The sequence below is a fragment of the Telmatherina bonti genome (assembly GCF_933228915.1).
Source record: "Telmatherina bonti genome assembly, chromosome: 16".
In the NCBI taxonomy this organism is placed as follows: domain Eukaryota; kingdom Metazoa; phylum Chordata; class Actinopteri; order Atheriniformes; family Telmatherinidae; genus Telmatherina; species Telmatherina bonti.
The window spans coordinates 33,719,421-33,740,827 of record NC_136614.1 but is presented as its reverse complement, the minus strand read 5'-3'; the positions used below and the strand labels follow the sequence as shown (position 1 = coordinate 33,740,827).

The following is a 21,407-nucleotide window of genomic DNA, read 5'->3' as shown; positions in this document are numbered from 1 at the left end:
CTCTTTTGTTTTGCTGCTATTTAATATGAGATGATTGTCACCGCACCATTTAACAAACTGACGGACCAGTTCTCTGTACTCTGCTTCTTGTCCATCCCTGATACACCCCACAACTGCAGAGTCATCAGAGTATTTCTGCAGATGACAGGACTCAGAGTTGTACTGGAAGTCTGAGGTGTACAGAGTGAAGAGGAATGGCCAGAGTACAGTTCCTTGTGGTGCACCAGTGCTGCTGACCTCCATCTCAGACACACAACCTTTCAGTCTCACAAACTGGGGTCTGTTTGTGAGGTAGTCATAGATCCAGGTGGTTGTGGAGGTATCCACCTGGAATTTATGGAGCTTCTCACATAACAAAGCAGGCTGAATGGTATTAAAAGCACTTGAGAAATGAAAGAACATGACCCTCAGAGTGCTGCCTGAATGGTCCAGATGAGAGTGTGCTCTCTGGAGCAGGTATATGATGGCATCTGCAACCCCAAGTCCATTACAATATGCAAACTGTAATGGGTCCTGAAAGGTGTTTACTTGCTTGTTGAGGTGAGCCAGTAAGAGTCTCTCCAGGACTTTCATGATGTGAGATGTCAGGGCAACTGGTCTGTAGTCACTTGGTTCAGCTGGTTGTGTTTTTTTAGGCACTGGAACAAGGCAGGAGGTTTTCCACAGCACTGGGACTGGTGTTGAAAAGGTGCTGGAGACTCGGACATAGTTGTTTTGAGCAGGTCTTGAGAACTCTCTGGTAATATATATGTATATATATATATATATATATATATATATATATATATATATATATATATATATATATATATATATATATATACACATATATATACAGTATCTCACAAAAGTATCTCACCCCTCACATTTCTGCAAATATTTTATTAAATCTGTACATGGGATGACACTACAGAAATGACACTTTGATATAATGTACAGTAGTCAGTGTACAGCTTGTATAACAGTCTGAATTCACCGTCCCCTCAAAATAACTCAACACATAGCCATTAATGTCTAAACTGCAGGCAACAAAAGTGAGTACACCCTTAAGTAAACATGTCCAAACTGGGCCAATAGTGTCAATATTTTGTGAGGCCACCATTATTTTCCAGCACTGCCTTAACCCTCTTGGGCATGGAGCATGGACGAGAGCCACACAGATTGCCACTGGAATCCTCTTCCACTCGTCTATGATGACATCATGGAGCTGGTGAATGTTTGGGACCTTATACTCCTCTACCTTCCGTTTGAGGATGCCCCATAGATGCTCCATAGGGTTTAAGTCTGGAGACATGCTTGGCCAGTCCATCACCTTTACCATCAGCTTCTTTAGGAAGGCAGTGGTTGTCTTGGAGGTGTGTTTGGGGTCGTTATCATGTTGGAATACTGCCCTGGGCCCCAGTTTCTGAAGGGAGGGGATCATGCTCTTCTTCAGTGTCACAGTACATGTTGGCATTCAACGATCTCCCGGTGCTGGAAGAACTCATGCAACCCCAGACCATGACACTCCCACCACCATGTTTAACTGTTGGCAAGACCCACTTGTCTTGTTACTCCTCACCTGCTTTCTGCCACACATGCATGACACCATCTGAACCAAACAGGTTTATCTTGGTCTGGTCAGACCACAGTAATCCATGTCCTTAGTCTGCTTGTCTTCAGAGAACTATTTGCTTGCTTTCTTGTGCATCCTCTTAAGAAGAGGCTTCCTCCTGGGACGACAGCCATGTTGACCAATCTGATGCAGCATGCGGCGTATGATCTGAGCACTAACAGGCTGACTACCCATCCCTTTAACCTCTGCAGCAATACTGGCAGCACTCATACATCTATTTTTCAAAGACAACTTCTGGATATGACGCTGAGCATGTGCGCTCAGTTTCTTTGATCGACCGCAGCGAGGCCTGTTGCGGATGGAACCTGTCCTGTTAAACCGCTGTATGGTCTTGGCCACCGTGCTGCAGCTCAGTTTCAGGATGGTGGCAATCTTCTTATACCAAGGTCATCTTTATGTTGAGCAATAATCTTTTCTTTCAGATCCTCAGAAAGTTCTTTGCCATGAGGTGCCATGTTGAACTCCCAGTAAAAAGTTTGAGTCTTACTGCAAAAACAGCTAATTTAACACACCTGCTCCCCATTCACACCTGAGGACTTATAACACTAGTGAATCATATGACACCAGGGAGGGAAAATGGCTAATTGGGCCCAGTTTGGACATGTTTACTTAAGGGTGTACTCATTTTTGTTGCCTGCAGTTTAGACATTAATGGCTATGTGTTGAGTAATTTTGAGGGTACAGTGAATTCAGACTGTTATACAAGCTGTACACTGACTACTGTACATTATATCAAAGTGTCATTTCTGTAGTGTCATCCCATGCGCAGATATAATAAAATATTTGCAGAAATGTGAGGGGTGTACTCACTTTTGTGAGATACTGTGTATATATATATATATATATATATATATATATATATATATATATATATATATATATATATATATATATATACATATATATATATATATATACAGGTAAGTATACATCTTTACATAGTTGTTTACATTAGGTAATGTTTAAATTGCAATGAATGTGTGCTGATTCATTAATAATTATAGGGTGAACACAATTGCAGAATAATGTAATATACTCTTGACCAGGAGTCTTTTACTAGTAGAAATCCAGTTGCCTACCAGACATTGATATATAAAAGTTAGCACATATAACTGTTTTCTTTAGAGTATAAATACCTGTAGATAAGAGTGTAAAGTACCTATGAAGTCCATAGAAACATAAACAATGTTTGCTTTCATATGAACTGCCTACACTACCTCACCAGTGTCTTTTTTTAAAGAAAGAGGCCTTGAGAGGAAGGTGGAGTCCAAGGCCCTTAACCTGGTCTCCAAATACAAGGTTAGACATGCCGACTTTTCGCTTCTACAGTAAAATGACGTAAATTAGTAGATTAAGATCAAAGCGTATAGATGTATGTGGAGTGCATGTTTTATTTGAGTGTCTTTAGTTCTCCAGGATCTTAGGCGTCCCCGAACCGGGGTCAGCACAGAGGGGAGTGGGTTCACTGCCGCTTCTTGGAAGGGGTATCTCCTTATGGATGAGGCAATAGGGAGCAGGCTGTCTGTGACAATGCCTGTTCTTTCCCTCATCCAGCCTAGAGGTGGCAGTGACCACACTCCTCCAGTGGAGAGGGGCACCACCACCACCTTGTCAACCCCATAAGGACGGCGGGTAGACAGGGTGAAGTATACACTTGGTGCCCTAAAAGATAGCGACAGGGACTACCAGGAGGCGCTGATGGAGATGCAGAGAGAGCAGCAGCGGAGAGAAGAAAGGGAGGCTGCAGAGAGAGAAGAGAGGTGCCATAAGGAGCTGATGGAGAGAGAAGAGAGGAGGAACGGGGAGATGGTTGAGCGGGAGGAAAGGTTTTACAGGCAAATGAGGAAGAGGGAAGAGAGGAGGGACAGGGAGGCTGGTGGTAGGGAGGAGCACCTCCTTGCAACTTTAGAAAAACTCAGATAAGTTGGAATTGTGTTGTAATGTTTGTTGAATGTTCAGTTTTTTTATATTGTTTTTCCAATAATCATAATATAAAAATTTAATTCTATTAAAAAAATGTAAAGACTTTATATTATACATCTTTCTTATACAGACCCACAATTTTCCCAATTAGTCAAATGATTTATTGTCTAGATGTAAATGTAGTTGTGATCGGGGGAGTGACATATCGTTGCCATCCTCTACCTCTCATCAGCCCTGCAGATGGAGGTGCTGGTCCTGCTGCTGGATGTTCCCATCCTGGCATCTTCATCAGTATCCGACTCCAGTAGGTCACCGTTGCTCATGCACATGTTGTGGAGGACGGTGCATCAGACAATGACCTCTGGCACCTACTTCACCTCCAGAGGCTTTAAGAAGATGGACCTCCACCTGGTCTTTAGATTCCCAAAAAAACACAACACACCTCGCATTTCACAGGTAAGAGTTGAAGCGAGCTTCCAGGTGGTTTCGGTTGGGTTTCCCTGAAGGGCGTCATGAGGCAGATGGGCTTCGACAAGCAGGGGTAGCCACTGTCTCCAAGGATGCAGTAACCTGGTGGGGGGTAGGACTGCTGGTAGTAGATGGGGCTGTTCTGCAGGACTCGGGCATCATGAACTGACCCACAATGTCCCACAAAGACATCCAGGAACCTCCCAGTGTCGTCGCAGATGGACTGCAGCTGGACTGAGTGGAACTGCTTTCTGTTAAAATAACAGGGAGCATCCTCTGCAGGGGGCTTCACCCAGACATGGCAACCATCAATGGCTCCCACCACTCGGTTGAAGGCTGCAGATCCAGCTAGGCGAGCGAGATCCTCTGCAGTGGGATGGCAGACCACTTGTTAGAGGAGGCCAGCGATCTTTGCACGGCTCGATGGATGGTTGACTTGGGCATATCAACAGCCCTGGCAACCACACGGTAAGAGGTGGCGCTGGCCGGCCAGAGCAGAAACACCATGGTCTCAAATTCTGGCCCCCAACCATGGTCAGATGTTTTACCCAGCACAGCCATTAGGGCGTTGAAAGACTGCCTTGTCAGGCGGAAGTCAACCTGCAGGTCACTGTGGCCATCAAAGTACGGTGCAAGCAGCGGCACTGAGGCGTTTACTTGGCAGTACCGCCAGGGGCTGGGAGCGGAGATGAGACGAGAGTAATGTGTTTTAGTATCTTTATTTACAGCATTGCTTTACATTATTATTTATAATCTGTGTCCGGATGCCAGATGTGCATTTATTATAGTGAACTAATAAAACAGATGTGTTTAATGTCTGCGATGGACTGGCGAGCTGTCCAGGGTGTACCCCGCCTTACGTCCAAAGACAGTTGGGATAGGCTCCAGCTTCCCCGCGACCATGAACTGGATTAAGCGGTTTAGAAAATGAATGAATGTGTTTAATGTAAAGCACATTAATTCCCTGAAAATATCTTTGCATATTTAAAAGCTGTTTTGATTTGTACTTCATATTAATAGGTATGTGGGAGACATGTAAAGACAGTCTGATGCTTTCTATTCTCACCTGAGGTAACCCACCTAATATCAGGATCACTGTTGGGGGGGGTGATGTGTAGAAACGACCCTGAGTTGAGTGAAACTGGGTTTTCTGTTTCAGGAAGTCTTATCCTGAGTGTGTTACCATGGTAACCGTCTCTGAAGCAAACCCGCAGGTTCACCATGGAGAAACCTGGGTTGTGATTACCTGAACTAATGCGCAGCAGTTCATGCAGCGCCGCCTGATAATTCCCTGACGGATGTTGCACCAAGCGACCACATCGCAGGAAGATTCTCACCGTGGACAGATGATGACATGTCTGCAGGTTTCTGAGCTGCGACGTCTTGTTTTGAAATACTGAATGAAATACTGGAATATTTATACCAGGCTACACCCACTTTATTTTACAATGGTTTATATATCTTAAATAAGCCATCAGATTTGCCTTTTATCAACACGTATCATATATACTAGTTGCGTTTTATTAGGTATTTCATTTTTGATTCATGAAGCAAATACATGTTTTCCCAACCTATAGAAACTACAATCATGGTGTTTATTTGTTTTCAGCTAGATGGCGCTGCTGTAGGGACTTGTAGTTCTGACATCCTAGGAGCATTTCGCCATGAATATAAAATATTGAATTTACAACATGAAAGGAGTTTAAATGAACCGTGGACACAAATGTGGATTCAGATTTTCATGATCTAATTGTGAAAGGGGTGTAAATGTATTTCCTCCTGAATGAGCAGCGACTCCAGGTGGTGGTACAACACAAGCATCATTCCAGACCTCTCTATAACCGTCTTTAGACCCTTTTGTTGTGTTTTGAGCCTTAAAATATGCACTTCAGGCAAGGAAATGACCCCGACTTGAGTGAAACTGGGTTTTCTGTTCCAGGAAGACAGCAATGTCTTATCCTGAGTGTGTTACCATGGTAACAGTCTCTGAAGCAAACCTGCAGGTTCACCATGGAACTTGGGTTGTGATTACCTGAACTAATGCGCAGCCGCCTGATAATTCCGATAGATGTTGCAGCAAGCGACCACATCGCAGGAAGATTCTCACCGTGGACAGATGACGTGTCTGCAAGTTTCTCAGCGGCGACGTCTGGTTTTTTAAACGCTGGCTACGACATTTTAGAAAGAAAAGTGTGCCGAGTCAGAAGAAAAAGTCCTCACACGTCTGAAAACATAATTCCAAACAATAACCTGGTGTTGACAGGCGGATTTACTGCTAGTTGCACATTAAAGTCGGACCTCCATCAGCCTGTCTGGATCCCAGCAGACTGCTCCTCTCCATCCTCTTCCTCGTCCTGAGATGAAGGTGGTCAGTCTGAATCTGTGTGTATGACTGAACCCACGCGCTAAATATCATGCCAGCTCTTTTCTCCCATGATGCATCTCTCTCCTCAGCAGCAGGGAGAACTTCTCGTTTCAGCATGATGAAATGATGCCACACTTCTCTTAGTGGTTGCCGTGGTGACTCCAGGTGTCTGATGGTTTTTAAGGTGGACTTGTCTCGGGGTGGAAGCACAGCTGGTTGAACCACCCCGAAGCAGCTGTACTGGACCTGAAACCTCAGAATCAGGCTCAGGGTTCAGGTTAAACTGGCTTTCTGGAACCTTCTGCTGGTTCCTGCTGGAGTTCAGCAACTCACCTGTTTCATTCGGAAAGTCTTTAACTGAATTCATGGACAAACCCTAAAAACACACCGCCTTAAAAACATGTATCAATCAAATTTATTCACCACTGAGCACATTTTGTAGACAGAAAACCAGAGAACAAAGTAAATATTTACTTAGGGGCCGTCAGCTCCTGAAGGGACGTTCTCATTATGTACGGATCAGCAGAGGAACGCTCCTGTATGTCAGAGTTTAACACAGTCAGCTTCAGGGAGGATCTGATTAGATCGAGCCTCAGTACGATGAACAGCACTACACCGCTAAACATGGCAGAAAGAGACCCCATTTGTGGTCTTTGTGTCTCCTCCCAGCAGGATGTTCGTACGTGTTTCCAATAAAACACGACGGGATGAGTTTCTTTATGAAAAGGGAAACCAACACGTTGTTGTCTCGGCTCTTTGCTCCGTCTGGTCTTTACTCAGTTCAGCTGTCTGATGATGGAGTTAATGTCGGAGCCGCGGAAGCCCGGGTTTCCCAGGTCCTTCAGGAGCCCGGCTTTGTCCCTGGCGGCGTGACGAGGCACCGACAGCTTGAAAGGCAGCAAGAAGTTGTTGGCCGCCCGGAAGCTCTTTCCGACCGAGTAGATTTCATGGATCAGGTCTTCCAAACAGATGATGCCGTGTTTACCTGAAGGACAGGAGGAAGGAGGTGAAGGGTCGAGCAACGGCCATCACGTTTTCACACAACACATATCGGCTGCACATCGGAGAAAACCGGCTGCTGCTTCCAGGGGTTACATCTGGACCAGAGCCCAGTACCGCTCATAGACCGGACCACCCATGGAAGCAGACCAGGGTTAGAAGACGGCATCCTCCACGAGGAGCAACGTTTTTGTTCTTCTCGAGGCTCTGAGAAGGAATAGACGTCGTTTTGTTCTCACAGATGTGACTAAAGACGGTTCGACACATCAGGCCAGGAGAACTTTCTTCTAGAGGTGCTCTGAGACGCATCGTGTGATTGGTCGGACATATGAGGTGGGTGTGGTTCAAATGGATGAAGCGGAAAGTTACCGACAAAACGGATTGTTTTGATAAAACAGCTGATGGAGGTGGTGAGAAAGCACGAACATTTTTACGACACGCTGTATTAAAACAGACGGACGAAGCCGCGTGCAACAAAGTTTCTGGTTAAATGTGAAACTAGCAGCTCGTTGCACATATGAGCCGCTCGACGTGACCCCTCCCCGCTGCAGACAAAGCTTCTGGTGGAAGATGAAAAAGTGTTTCCTTGCGGCCTTGAGAGGAAGAGCAACGTTCTGTTTTCTCGTGGACGACGGGACGAGCTCAGGCGTTCCTCTTTCAGTTCGTGCTTCCAGATTAGGTTAGCGATGCAGGAGCAGCTCTTAACCTCCCTTCTACAACTGCTTGTCCACAGATCTGGATCTTTATGGACGAGACGTGACTGCTACTTACCCATGTGCTGCTCGATGAAGGTGTTGTCTGTCAGAGGAACTCTCCTCCTGCCGACCCTCGTCTGCCCTCGCTTCAGTATGAGCTCACGGACAGACTTCAAGTTGGGAAATCTGTCGGGAAGAAGATCAGCGTTTGTGATCCAACTTAAAATGTCGTTTTATTTCACACATCATCAGTGAGAAGGACTCACCCCCACGCCACGTAGGGCTCCACTATCTTCATCATGGCAACGGAGGTTTTATTAATTTTGATGAAGGCCCCACTGAAGATCTTCCTCAGCCTCATCATCTGGACCACCTTCATCACTTTGGGGCTGACACCTTTAATCCTAGCAGGAAAGCAGGAAGGTGAAAAAACAAAAATTCATTCTGATTCATGTTAACTTCCTCATCATCGTGCCGCAGGACGTGTTTCTCTCCTTTTCGTACATCTCAGGACACGTTAGAACGTGTTTTTCCAACAAACAGGCCTCATCTTACTCACTGATCTCCAGTCGACGGTCGCTGCCAGTTCGGCTTCATTGTTTCGCACACAGAGGTTGTTTTTTCCTGATGCAGCCGATACAAAACGTTTATCTTTGTGACATTTTACTTTACATTCCTCTGGGCATCAACACTGACTTCATACTGGCCAGATGAGACAGTAAGCCAGAGAAATGACACCCTCTTGGTTTAAATGAACCCCCCATCCTACTAGCTGGGTCTTTTCACAATGATGGAAACCTACATTTACTAAGTATTCATCCTGAGCTACAGCTGAACACATGAAATCGTTGGATATTTCTTTAGATTTCATTTGCAACCTGATTTCAACCTAGAAGTTTTACAGTGTAAACAGATGTGCTACGTTAGCTCTCGGCTCAGATGCCTCACAACCAGCTGATCCGGCGACGGTGTCACGAAGCTTCATCAACGTGTCGCGTCTTTCTGGTCAACTGCTTTGCCTCAAGGCGCAGCCCACTGGGAGTCCAGTACTGGTTATTTTATGTAGCTTGCATCTGTCCTGTGATCTCTTACATGGACTAAATACCAAAGTATGTGTAAACATAATGACGTGTGTGTGTGTTTTAGCAGAATCCCCATATCAAGTATGGCAAAGGAATCTGTGCTATTACTTTATCTTTGTTTTGGTTTTTTTTAAATGAATAATAGGAAATGTATTTATTGCTGTAAACTTGAGTGAAATGTTTAAGGAGTCATGTTAGCTTTGGTTTGTAGCAGATTAGCTTCATTAGCCACATTTAGCTTCTACTGAACAGCAAAACAAAGACACAGACGTATCCTGCAACGTTCTGCAGATCATAAATAAACGCTGCTAAAAAAAAGTATAAAACATTTTGCTACATTTGTACAACAAATGCTGTACACTAACTTAGCAGTCTGATAACATGGAAATCATCCGTTCTTACTCACAATAGACTGATGAAAGCGACCGTCTCCTTTTAATCTCATCTGATCTAATCTGACTAGCTAGATATGACTACAAGCAGCTGTGGAGACAAAACAACACAGTCTAAAAAAAAAAAAAAAAAAAAAAAAAAAAAAGACATGACGACCAACACTAACACACTCACTGTGCCATTTTCAATTCTTTCTCTCCACAACAGGAACATAAAGAATCAGAGCTGCCTGAAGGCTTCGTCTCTTCAGGTTGCCTCCTCCTCATTAAACTACATCCCACCAAACAGAATAAAAACTTCTGTCACTGGAAATGAGACGAACATGCTGAAATGAGTGAAGACTGATGTTCAGTATTGGGTGATCTACACGATGCAAAGCTGGAGCTAATATAGACTGACATGATCACTGCTGCAAGATCAGCAACCAGTTAGCAACACCAACGACTGTCACCCTGCTGACTGGAATAAATAAACACACCAGACAGATAATGAACGCTGTTGCTTTCATTCAGCCATCTGGGTACACACAGGTGCTCCTCCCATTAACAGCTGATATGATATGTAAAAGCTAATTTACATGAGCACACCCATTTCTCCTGTATGTACACACACAACGAAAGGAAGAGCTATAGGTTAAAAGTTTTAGGAAGTGAAGCAGCCTCCAGCCAACTGTCTGCTTGCTACAGGAACAATGGTCCTTCAGATTAACCCCAGAAAGAGGAAACAAAAGGAATCCATGATGGCAGCAAGTTTCTTTCTGTGTTCTCTTTTTTTAGATTTAATCACCATTTTGAACTTTTTGACAGTCTGTTTTTGTGGACTTGAAGACGGCATCCTCCTGGATTTAACTGGCCTGAGCCTCCCAGAGCTAACCAGGTGGAACTAGAGTCTGCCATATCCTCCAACAGATAACCAGGCTAAGGTAGAGTCTGCTATACCCTCCGACAGCTAACCAGGTGGAACTAGAGTCTGCCATATCCTCCAACAGATAACCAGGCTAAGGTAGAGTCTGCTATATCCTCCGACAGCTAACCAGGCTAAGCTAGAGTCTGCTATATCCTCCCAGAGCTAACCAGGTGAAGCTAGAGTCTGCTATATCATCTGACAGCTAACCAGGCTAAGCTAGAATCTACTACATCATCCGACAGCTAACCAGACTAAGCTAGAGTCTTCTTTATCCTCCGACAGCTAACCAGGCTAAGCTAGAGTCTGCTATATCCTCAAACAGCTAACCAGGCGGAGCAAGAGTCTGCTATATCCTCCGACAGCTAACCAGGCGGAGCTAGGGTCTGCTATATCCTCAAACAGCTAACCAGGCTGAGCTAGAGTCTGCTATATCTTCCGACAGCTAACCAGGCAGAGCAAGAGTGTGTTATATCGTCCAACAGCTAACCAGGCTAAGCTAGAGTCTACTATATCCTCTGACAGCTAACCTGGCTAAGCTAGAGTCTGCTATATCCTCCCAAAGCTAACCAGGCTGAGCTGGAGTCTGCTATATCATCCGACAGCTAACCAGGCAGAGCAAGAGTGTGTTATATCGTCCAACAGCTAACCAGGCTGAGCTAGAGTCTGCTATATCCTCCCAGAGCTAACCAGGCTAAGCTAGATTCTGCTATATCCTCAAACAGCTAACCAGGCGGAGCAAGAGTCTGCTTTATCCTCCGACAGCTAACCAGGCGATGCTAGAGTCTGCTTTATCCTCCGACAGCTAACCAGGCGGAGCTATAGTCTGCTATATCCTCCGACAGCTAACCAGGTGGAGCTAGAGTCTGCTATATCCTCCGACAGCTAACCAGGCGGAGCTATAGTCTGCTATATCCTCCGACAGCTAACCAGGCCAAGCTAGAGTCTGCTATATCCTCCGACAGCTAACCAGGCTAAGCTGGAGTCTGCTATGTCCTCCGACAGCTAACCAGGCGGAACTAGAGTCTGCTATATTCCCTGACAGCTAACCAGGCTGAGCTGGAGTCTGCCATATCCTCCAGACAGCTAACCAGGTGGAGCTAGAGTCTGCTCTATCCTCCGACAGCTAACCTGGCTAAGCTAGAGTCTGCTCTATCCTCCGACAGCTAACCAGGCTAAGCTAGAGTCTGCTATATCCTCTGACAGCTAACCGGGTGGAGGTAGAGTCTACCATATCATCCGACAGCTAACCAGACTAAGCTAGAGTCTTCTTTATCCTCCGACAGCTAACCCGGTGGAGCTAGAGTCTGCTATATATCCCCTGAAAGCTAACCAGGTGGAGCTAGAGTGTGCTTTATCCTCCGACAGCTAACCAGGCTGAGCTAGAGTCTGCTATATCCTCCGACAGCTAACCAGGCTAAGCTAGAGTCTGCTTTATCCACCAACAGCTAACCAGGTGGAGCTAGAGTGTGCTATATCCTCTGACAGCTAACCAGGTTAAGCTAGAGTCTGCTATATCCTCCGACAGCTAACTAGGCTAAACTAGAGTCTGCTTTTTCCTCCGACAGCTAACCAGGCTGAGCTAGAGTCTGCTATATCCTCCGACAGCTAACCAGGCGGAACTGGAGTCTGCTTTATCCTCCGACAGCTAACCAGACTAAGGTAAAGTCTGCTATATCCTCCGACAGCTAACTATGCGAAGCTAGAGTCTGCTTTATCCTCCAACTGCTAACCAGGCGGAGCTATAGTCTGCTACATCCTCCGACAGCTAACCAGGCTGAGCTAGAATCTGCTATGTCCTCCAACAGCTAACCAGGCTGAGCTAGAGTCTGCTATATCCTCCGACAGCTAACTAGGCGAAGCTAGAGTCTGCTTTATCCTCCGACAGCTAACCAGGCTGAGCTAGAATCTACCATATCATCCGACAGCTAACCAGACTAAGCTAGAGTCTGCTTTATCCTCCGACAGCTAACCAGGCTAAGCTAGAATCTACGATATCATCCGACAGCTGACCAGACTAAGCTAGAGTCTTCTTTATCCACCAACAGCTAACCAGGTGGAGCTAGAGTCTGCTATATCCTCTGACAGCTAACCAGGCTAAGCTAGAGTCTACTATATCCTCCGACAGCTAACTAGGCGAAGCTAGAGTCTGCTTTATCCTCCGACAGCTAACCAGGCTAAGCTAGAATCTACCACATCATCCGACAGCTAACCAGACTAAGCTAGAGTGGAGCTAGAGTCTGCTATATCCTCCCAGAGCTAACCGGCGTGTGTTTGAATTTGCTGTGTCCTCCTGGAAATAAGTGGCTTGAGCCGGAGTCTGTTATGTTTTCCTGGTGCGAACTGGAGTCTGAGCGTCTTCAAGCGAACTGGCCTGCTGGACCTACTCGGTCTGAGCCTTTTGCGTCCTCCTGGAGCTAACAGCCCCTAAGCCCATACCTTGCAGAATCATTCTCCACTGTGAGGTTTGTACCGTTCACTTCTGTTAAGTGTTAAAAGATATGTATGTTGACATTATTTACTATTCTTACGTGCGTGTCAGGTTTTTGGGTTATCAGAACAAGTGTTCATGGACACATCGTTTAGGAGCTTCTAGCATTTGACCCAATATGAAAAGCAAACGCTACGAATCAACTTGCTTTAACGCTTTATGGAACTATTCAAATTCAGCTGAAGAGGATAGAAATTTGTTCCTAGTTTGCCCAGAGACATACAGAAATTCTAATTATGGTTTTTTTTTTTTCACCCGTTCAGCTGATGGAGGTCTCAGCTCGGTTTCAAACAGAGAAAGTTGACTGTTTTACTTTAGTCTGGAAATGTACAACCAGATCCTGGCCCTGAGTTACAATGCTCCCAGACTCCTTCTGGTTTTAAACCACTATCTCATCTCATGTGTACAGTTCACTGGACACGGTCAGAATTTGGGTTAAATCCGCAGGTGCACATGTTGTAACGTGTAGTTCCTGCAGATAAAATCTGTTAGACGTTTCATATTTCAACCTGACGGTCCATCACGCACCAGCCAGTCAACCAGTAGCAGTAAAAACTGATGTTAATACAGTGTATGAAGGTATAAATGCTTTTCTGATAAAATAATAATTTAAATTAAATGTATTTGTTTATCATCCACAAGCCTGGGAGACCCTTTCTTCTGGGACTTTAAAGAAAACAAACAAAAACACTTTTTTGCACAAGACTGTGTTATCCTCTTCGAAAAGGGCCCACAGACGGGCACTGATGGTTCTGGGTTTAATTCTTGGAAATAAAAACAGACCCAACACACAGTACTTACTCTCTGATGCGAACAGCAAAAGCCAGCTTGTTCTCAGCTGGAGGCAGAGGGGCAGGTGGCCTGTGTTCGCCTCTACGTATGCGAGTCTCATCACGGTGTTTCCTGTGGCTGTCTTTCAAAAAGTCCTCCAGACGCTTAAACCTTACAGGTTTCCCTCTTGATATCTGAAATTATTCAGAAACACACGTGACTGTTTACAATCAGAAAGACTTTTATTGCCATTGCCTTTGAACAATTCACAGACTAGGAACTTGTTTCGGTGCTGAATAATAAAAATAATAATACGAACACTGAATAACAATATAAAAGTAGGAATACTGCTATTTTACAAATAAGGGCATGCAGAGAAATTAACATATTTCTCTCATATTTCTTTAGCTATTATAAGACTTTTATTGACTCCACAGCAGCCACAACAAGAAGGACAATTAAAGAAGCGAGACGTGTGGAAAACATGGAAGAGGATATGAAACAGGGCGCTGGTTAAGTGGGCTTACATGTGGTATTGCCTTTTTTAACCTTAAGCTGTGTTCGAATGTGAAACCTGTTCCCTAAATAATGCCGAAGGCTGCAACGATTCGTTGACAAAGTTGACTATAAAAATTCATCGACACAAAATTGTTGACGCGTCGTGTTATAAACGGCCGCAGCGACTTTACTAATAAAACGCTGCGCCAGACAACTTAACATTTACCAACTGCGGCTTCTCAGACAGTATAAGAACTCTAAACACCAAGCAAACAACGCAAAGCACCACAGGAAGTGCTGGGGGCAGTATTTTCACTTTGTGCAGCGTCTTTGTTTAAACAACGAAGAAGAAACTGATAGCAGAGCAACCTATTTCCAAAGTTTGGGGATGTTTTACACTAAAGAAAGTGTCAAACAAGTGAAATGTGTCGTCTGCCACGCAGAGTTGGCGTACCACAGCAACACGACAGTCATGAATGAGCATCTGGAAGGAAAGCACTCCGGAGTCGTGGTTTCCAGCGTTCCGGATGGCAAAGTTAGCATTACCGAGTAGTAATGTGCTGTTTACCTTATAAAACAGGCTTTTTCAAGATGTAAATAATCATTTCGATGCAATTTGAGAAAATTAAGATGTTAAAATATTTTATTCATTTTGTTTTCCTTTTGAGGCAAATTCTGTACAGCTTGGATATGACACTGTAGCTAAGTTTGAATGATTCAGAATAAATTAGTAGTAAGCTGTTCAGCTTAATTTAGTATTCTACTGGTTCAGTAGTCGTTCTTTTAACTTACTAAAGGACATTATGTTGTGACTGACTGGGAATCAGGGGGACATTTATACAACCGGATTCCAAAAAAGTTGGGACACTTTAGAAATTGTGAATAAAAACTGAATGCAATGATGTGGAGGTGCCAACTTCTAATATTTTATTCAGAATACAACATAAATCACAGGTCAATAGTTATAGAGAATAGAAATAGAGAAATTGTATGATATTAAGGAAAAATATGCTCATTCAAAATTTCATGGTGTCAACAAATCCCAAAAAAGTTGGGACATGGCCATTTTCACCACTGTGTGACACCCCCCCTTCTTCTTACAACACTCAACAGACGTCTGGGCATTGAGGTGACCAGCTTCTCAAGTGTAGACATAGGAATGTTCTCCCATTCTTGTCTAATACAGGCCTCTAAGTGTTCAATCGTCTTGGGTCTTCTTTGTCTGACCTTCCTCTTAATGATGCGCCAAATGTTTTCTATAGGTGAAAGATCTGGACTGTTGGCTGGCCAGGTCAGTACCCGAATCCTTCTCCCACGCAGCCATGATGTTGTGATTGATGCAGAATGTGGTCTGGCATTATCTTGTTGAAAAATGCAGGGTCTTCCATGAAAGAGACGACGTTTGGATGGGAGCATATGTTGCTCTAGAACCTGAATATATTTTTCTGCATTGATGGTGCCTTTCCAGATGTGCAAGCTGCCCATGCCACACGCATTCATGCAACCCCATACCATCAGAGATGCAGGCTTCTGAACAGAGCGTTGATAGCAACTTGGGTTGTCACTGTCCTCTTTGGTCCTGATGACCTGGCGCCCCAGATTTCCAAAAAGAACCTCAAAACGTGATTCGTCTGACCACAGAACAGTCTTCCATTTTGCCACACTCCATTTTAAATGACTCCTGGCCCAGTGTAAACGTCTTCGCTTGTGGATCTTTGTTAGAAATGGCTTCTTCTTTGCAGAATAAGAGTTTCAGCTGGCAACGGCGGATGGCAAGGTGGATTGTGTTCACTGACAATGGTTTCTGGAAGTACTCCTGAGCCCATGCTGTGATTTCCTTCACAGTAGCACTCCTGTTTTTGATGCAGTGTCGTTTAAGGGCCCGGAGATCACGGGCATTCAGTATGGTTCTCCGGCCTTGACCTTTACGCACAGAGATTTTTCCAGATTCTCTGAATCTTCTGATGATATTATTCACAGTTGATGATGACAACTGCAAACTCTTTGCAATTTTTCGCTGGGTAACACCTCTCTGATACTGTTCCACTATCTTTTTACGCAACATTGTGGGAGTTGGTGATCCTCTTGGTGACCCATCTTGGCTTCTGAGGGACACTGCCAATCTGAGAAGCACTTTTTATACCCAATCATATTGCCAATTGACCTGATTAGTGCTGATTGGTCTTCCAGGTGTTTGCTGTATGCTCAAATGACTTTTTCCAGCCTCTAATAGGTTCTTGTCCCAACTTTTTTGGGATTTGTTGACACCATGAAATTTTGAATGAGCATATTTTTCCTTAATATCATACAATTTCTCAGTTTGAACTATTGACCTGTGATTTATGTTGTATTCTGAATAAAATATTAGAAGTTGGCACCTCCACATCATTGCATTCAGTTTTTATTCACAATTTCTAAAGTGTCCCAACTTTTTTGGAATCCGGTTTGTATGATGCAAATGAAGAGAGTGGGGTAAAACATACTGGAGCCTGTAAAAAGAGCTGCGTCAACTGGAAGCACAGATGGTGGGCGTGACTAGTTGCAGCCCTGTATAGCCCTTTTCCACTAGTATCAGCTTGTCTCACTTTAATATCAGATTTTTCATACCCCTGATATTTATGTTTCATTTTGTTACGTATGTAATGTCTAGTGGGGCATGATTATAATCTATGATGTAACTATTTTCAGTGTGAAAGAAAAAAAAAAAAAAGGTATTAGCTTGTCTCAACCTAACTCGCCTCGGCTTGTTGGGTTTTCCACCAGGTTTTTGTACTTTTTTTTGGAACTCCTCAACCCAGGTTCTAAGCGAGCTGAGTCGGGTTGTATGTGACATCGCCAGACTGCATGCCGCTATTGGCAAGGGGTGCGTCCAATCGGGCCAATCAGAGGTCAGAATTAGAGAGCGACATCACTGGAAGAGTGACTCCAACAAGCAATGCAGCAACAAAAGTCTGTTCCATGGTCCAGCTCTGAGGTGGAGACATTTCTTTGCTTGGTTGCTGAGGAAAGGATAAAGAGTTAACTAGATGGAGCGACACAAAATGAAAAAAATCTATCAGGAGCTTTCTGATTCAATGGCTACGGGTACCAAAGGAGTTTCCAGCAGGGTCGAGAGAAGCTGAAAAAGCTCAAAAGTGACTATCGGCAGGTCAACGACCACGATGGTCGGAGTGGATCAAACAAACCAGACTGGAAGTGGTTCCAACAAATGGATGCCATTTATGGTCAGCGACCGGCGAGCAATGGGAAGACAATTGGTGTTGATTTGGCCACTACCGTGTTGGAGAGTGTATTGGTGGATGGTGAGTGGATTTCCATTGTTTACATGGGTTATCATTTAGTGTAGAGGAGAGTGTAGAGGAATTAATTACAATAATAACAGCTACTTACTAATGGATGATGGCTTCATACTCTTCTGCTTTTTGTGTGACCGTTAATGTCGGCTAATATCAGTTAGCGCAAACAGCTTGGAGCCGCTGCTCGCTCTCTTTTTTTATTTTGTTGCTGAAAATTCACCACAGACCACGTAGCAGATATATTTAGTCTTTTTTTTTTTTTTTTTGTTGCTCACAATACTGACGATACAGTGATTTCACACAAACCCGCCCATTTTTAGAGCTGGTACTGATTTGTAATTGAAAACAGGACCAAGCTGAGACGAGTTGAGTTGAGACAAGCTGATACCAATGGAAAAGAGGCAATAGTGCCCTATATAGTGCTTACGGGTGTCCGAATGTCCAGAGAGAAAAAGTAATGCACTCAAAATTACCCATAATGCATCTGGAAAGGTAGTGAGCATCGATAGTCACCTGACCACAATGCATTGCAGGCAGGCAGGAGCGCAAAGTGGTAAAAGTGACACGAATGTCCCAGCAGGTTGAGAGAAAAACTACAGATCATTCATTTTGTGTCCTAATTTGTTGAATAAATGTGCAACAAAGAAAAGATAAAATACAACATTAGATTTTTTTTTTTTACCACGAGTTTGACTTGGATTTGGAACAACACGTGGTGGTTGCCATGGTGACAGTAGGTAGTCACATGATCTGCTCCGAGAAAACAGCTTTGTGTCCGAATCGTCAACAAAATGAGTTCACTAAATAGTGTGGTTTATAATGTTGTAAATGAGGGATTAGGGAGTAGTGTAGACACGCGGACATAGCCATTGTGATGCAGAATAACCACCACAACAACACCATCTCTTACCTTTCTCTTCTCGAGCAAAGCGAGCTTGGCTTGAGTAGCTTTAATCGCCTGGTACGCTTTCCTCTTTTTCAAGAGATATTCTGGGACTAACTGGATCGCTTTTTTTGACCTGCCACCAGGAGGAAACACAATGAAAATACAAGTACATATTAGACTCGTCAGGGTCAAAACGTTCCAGAAATATCTACTATAGATGAGTGGGGTACATTAAGCTGGTCCGGATGGTTTACAGCATCAGTTTAGGGATAAAACTCTCTGAAACTAAGAGCACCAAAATGACATTGCAGCACAACATATGCTCCACATTCTAAAACCATTATTTCTACATGCTTTTTTTTTTATCATGCTCTCAGTATGACACATTAACCCATTAGCGGCGGCTGTTTAGCCACCAATCCTATACATATGAAGGTTGACAGGCGCAGAAACATTAGGATTTGTTATATACCACAAAAGTAGCTTGTTAGCGTCTAACACAGTAAAGGATGGGATTAGATATAAAAACTTTGAAAAATATACATACTCCGCATCCGCCATGCTTAAGCCGTCGCACTAGTATGACGTCATATATGTAAACGCGCGAGATCCGAGGAAAACATATGTACGTCGATATATATATATATATATATATATATATATATATATATATATATATATATATATATATATATATATATATATGTATACGAAAACATATATGGACATCATATATACGTAGACGCCGCATTGTATCACGCCGCCTTTTTTTTTTTTTTTAGTTTTTTTTTTTTTTATTAAAGAAGGTAGCACATTCAGAACAAATGTATGTGAAATAGACAGAATAAAGCAAGAAAATTTAAAAAAAAAAATGCATTATTTAGGGCCTTTACACCGAACTGTCGTGTGCTAGAAAGTGGTTGTTAAGAGGCTGAACTAAGTGACCCTTATTTTGCAATTAACTAATTAATTAGTCTGAATCAATTTCCGGTATAATTTATGATGTTCCCCAAGAGTTCAAAGTGTCAATGCTTCTTTCCAGAAGAAGGAAGGGCAATGGTGGCCAAGATTATCCAAAAGAGGTTGTGCGTACTCTGTGTGATGATACCTTTCAATACCTCACTGCCATCACTACAGGAGGCTGGAACAAGAACTTAAGTTGACCATTCCCTTGCCTGAGAGTCAAATATCGAATAATCACAATTCTGATCAACAGATTAGCAAAACTTACAAAGAGTGTAACAAATATAACTACACATACATAAAAGAAGATGTAAAGAGTAAAAATGAAAATAAACAAACACATGAGATAAAATTATGCAGAAGCGAACGAGAATAAAAGTAAAAATAAAATAAAATAAAATAATAATCAGCAAGTGTAGCTCATAGAGGACAGAAATAATGCAAAGCACTTAAACTGAGTAAGGTGCACTGGGGACTAAAATAAGTCATATTTGTTTATCAGTTCCTTCAGTCTTTGAGCCTGAGGCCAGTTTGACATTCTTGTACGAGCTGACGTCTCATCGCGCCGCCATCTTGAAGGGTCTCCCATGCGCCTCCAATGCATTTATTTGTAAGGTGTCGGCCCAACCACGGCAAGAACTCCACGGATTTTTACCTGTTTTTCCTCACAGTTTGGTTTGTGACAAAGGGCAGAGATATTGTTATGATACAGATTAGGGCTGGGCGATATGACCTTTCCGATATTTTTATGGCATGTCACGATATACGATATATATCTCAATATTTACCTTAGCCTTGAATTAATGCTTTGGTGCATACAGTCACATCAGTAAGATGATTTTGTGTCTCCATTAAAACATAATTGTTAATACTGCATTAAGATATGCTGATTTTAAACATTCATGCCAAAAGGATGAAATTGTAACGAAGCAAACTGATCAAAACCGTATTTATTGAACAGTTAAAGCAGTGGCAGAAACATGTCATTTTAAAACAAAATAAAGTGACTTTGCATGATGTAATAAATGCAACGTATGAAAATAGGTGCTCTAGGGGGGACTTTTCAAATGATGAACTATTATAAGGCTTTGCTTTATGGATACGTTTTTGAGTTGTCGTGTATGTTTTTTTTAATCGCAGAGTTTAGCGTAGAAATCAGTCTTATAATCCAGGCAGAATGTCCTCGTATCGTTTCCAATAAACGGCTTCAGCCAGTTTTTAATTCAGGATTTGATTCCCACTGCTTTCTGTATGTGGCAGGAGGTCCTCTTCCCCCAGGCCACTACATGGCGCTGTGCTGCCGGAGTGTCGCATGTTGACAGATTGGCAGTACAGCGCAGGTGAAACTCCTGTTGTCATCCCCTTCTCTGGCTTTCTCTGGCTGCGGTGGCGTGATCTGTCTCCATCAAAAAAGTTGAGCTGGTCGCTCATGTGGGGCAAGATCGGCGCACCATAAGATTGCTCACAGTTGACGCTGCAGATCTGTGCTCCCTCTGTCCCCGCTGCGCTGATGCTGTGATTTTGCTGTGCTGAGTTTGATGCTGGGCTGGTACATGCAGACCCCCCTTGGATCTCAAGTGATCCCGGCCCCGCTGTTTTGGCTCCACCTCACGTACCGGTTCGACTGCCTTCCGGGCTCTGGTTTAATGTCCCGGCTCGCCCCACATCATCTTTGAGTGCTGCGAGGGGCTTCTGACTGGACGCGGTTGGCCCTGTTTTCTGGGCCCACCTTATGATTGTTTGTTTTAACCCATTAAATTTCCGTTGTGTATTTTGTTTATTGTATTTCGGGTTTTTTTTTTTGCTTTGTTTTAATTAGTATTGTATTAACTTTTATCCTGTGTGCAGGAGCTGTGGGCCGGAGGCAGCACTCCCTTCCCTGGTGGTGGGTTTTGGTTTCCTCACGATTGTTCACTTGGGGTGCAGTGCACAGGTGATTTGGTTTGTAAGTTTTCTTCTTTTGTTTAAATGCTGCAACGGCCCATTTCTTTTGTCTCCATTTCAGTTGGCAGCCTGGCGATTTTAAATGAGATTTAGATTATTTTTGTAATTTGTTTCA

At 43.5% G+C, this 21,407-nt stretch overlaps 1 protein-coding gene across 1 annotated transcript; it reads right to left on the bottom strand.

Annotated features, from left to right (window-relative positions):
* Window positions 1–6,769: 6,769 nt before the first annotated feature.
* LOC306767719 (large ribosomal subunit protein uL30-like) lies at window positions 6,770–18,972 on the bottom strand. The gene is made up of 6 exons (XM_079255810.1): window positions 18,933–18,972; window positions 18,410–18,518; window positions 13,736–13,899; window positions 8,332–8,469; window positions 8,142–8,251; window positions 6,770–7,356 (listed from the first exon to the last, which is right to left on the bottom strand). Exons 1-6 carry the CDS (start codon window positions 18,944–18,946, stop codon window positions 7,148–7,150), a joined length of 744 nt encoding a protein of 247 aa, XP_079111936.1. The 5' UTR covers window positions 18,947–18,972; the 3' UTR covers window positions 6,770–7,147.
* Window positions 18,973–21,407: the final 2,435 nt, after the last annotated feature.

Coding starts and splice junctions, on each gene's coding strand:
- LOC306767719 (XM_079255810.1), bottom strand. Junction 8,252..8,331: donor GAGCCCTACGTGGCGTGGGG/GTGAGTCCTTCT, acceptor TCTTCCCGACAG/ATTTCCCAACTTGAAGTCTG. Junction 7,357..8,141: donor CTTCATCGAGCAGCACATGG/GTAAGTAGCAGT, acceptor CCTGTCCTTCAG/GTAAACACGGCATCATCTGT.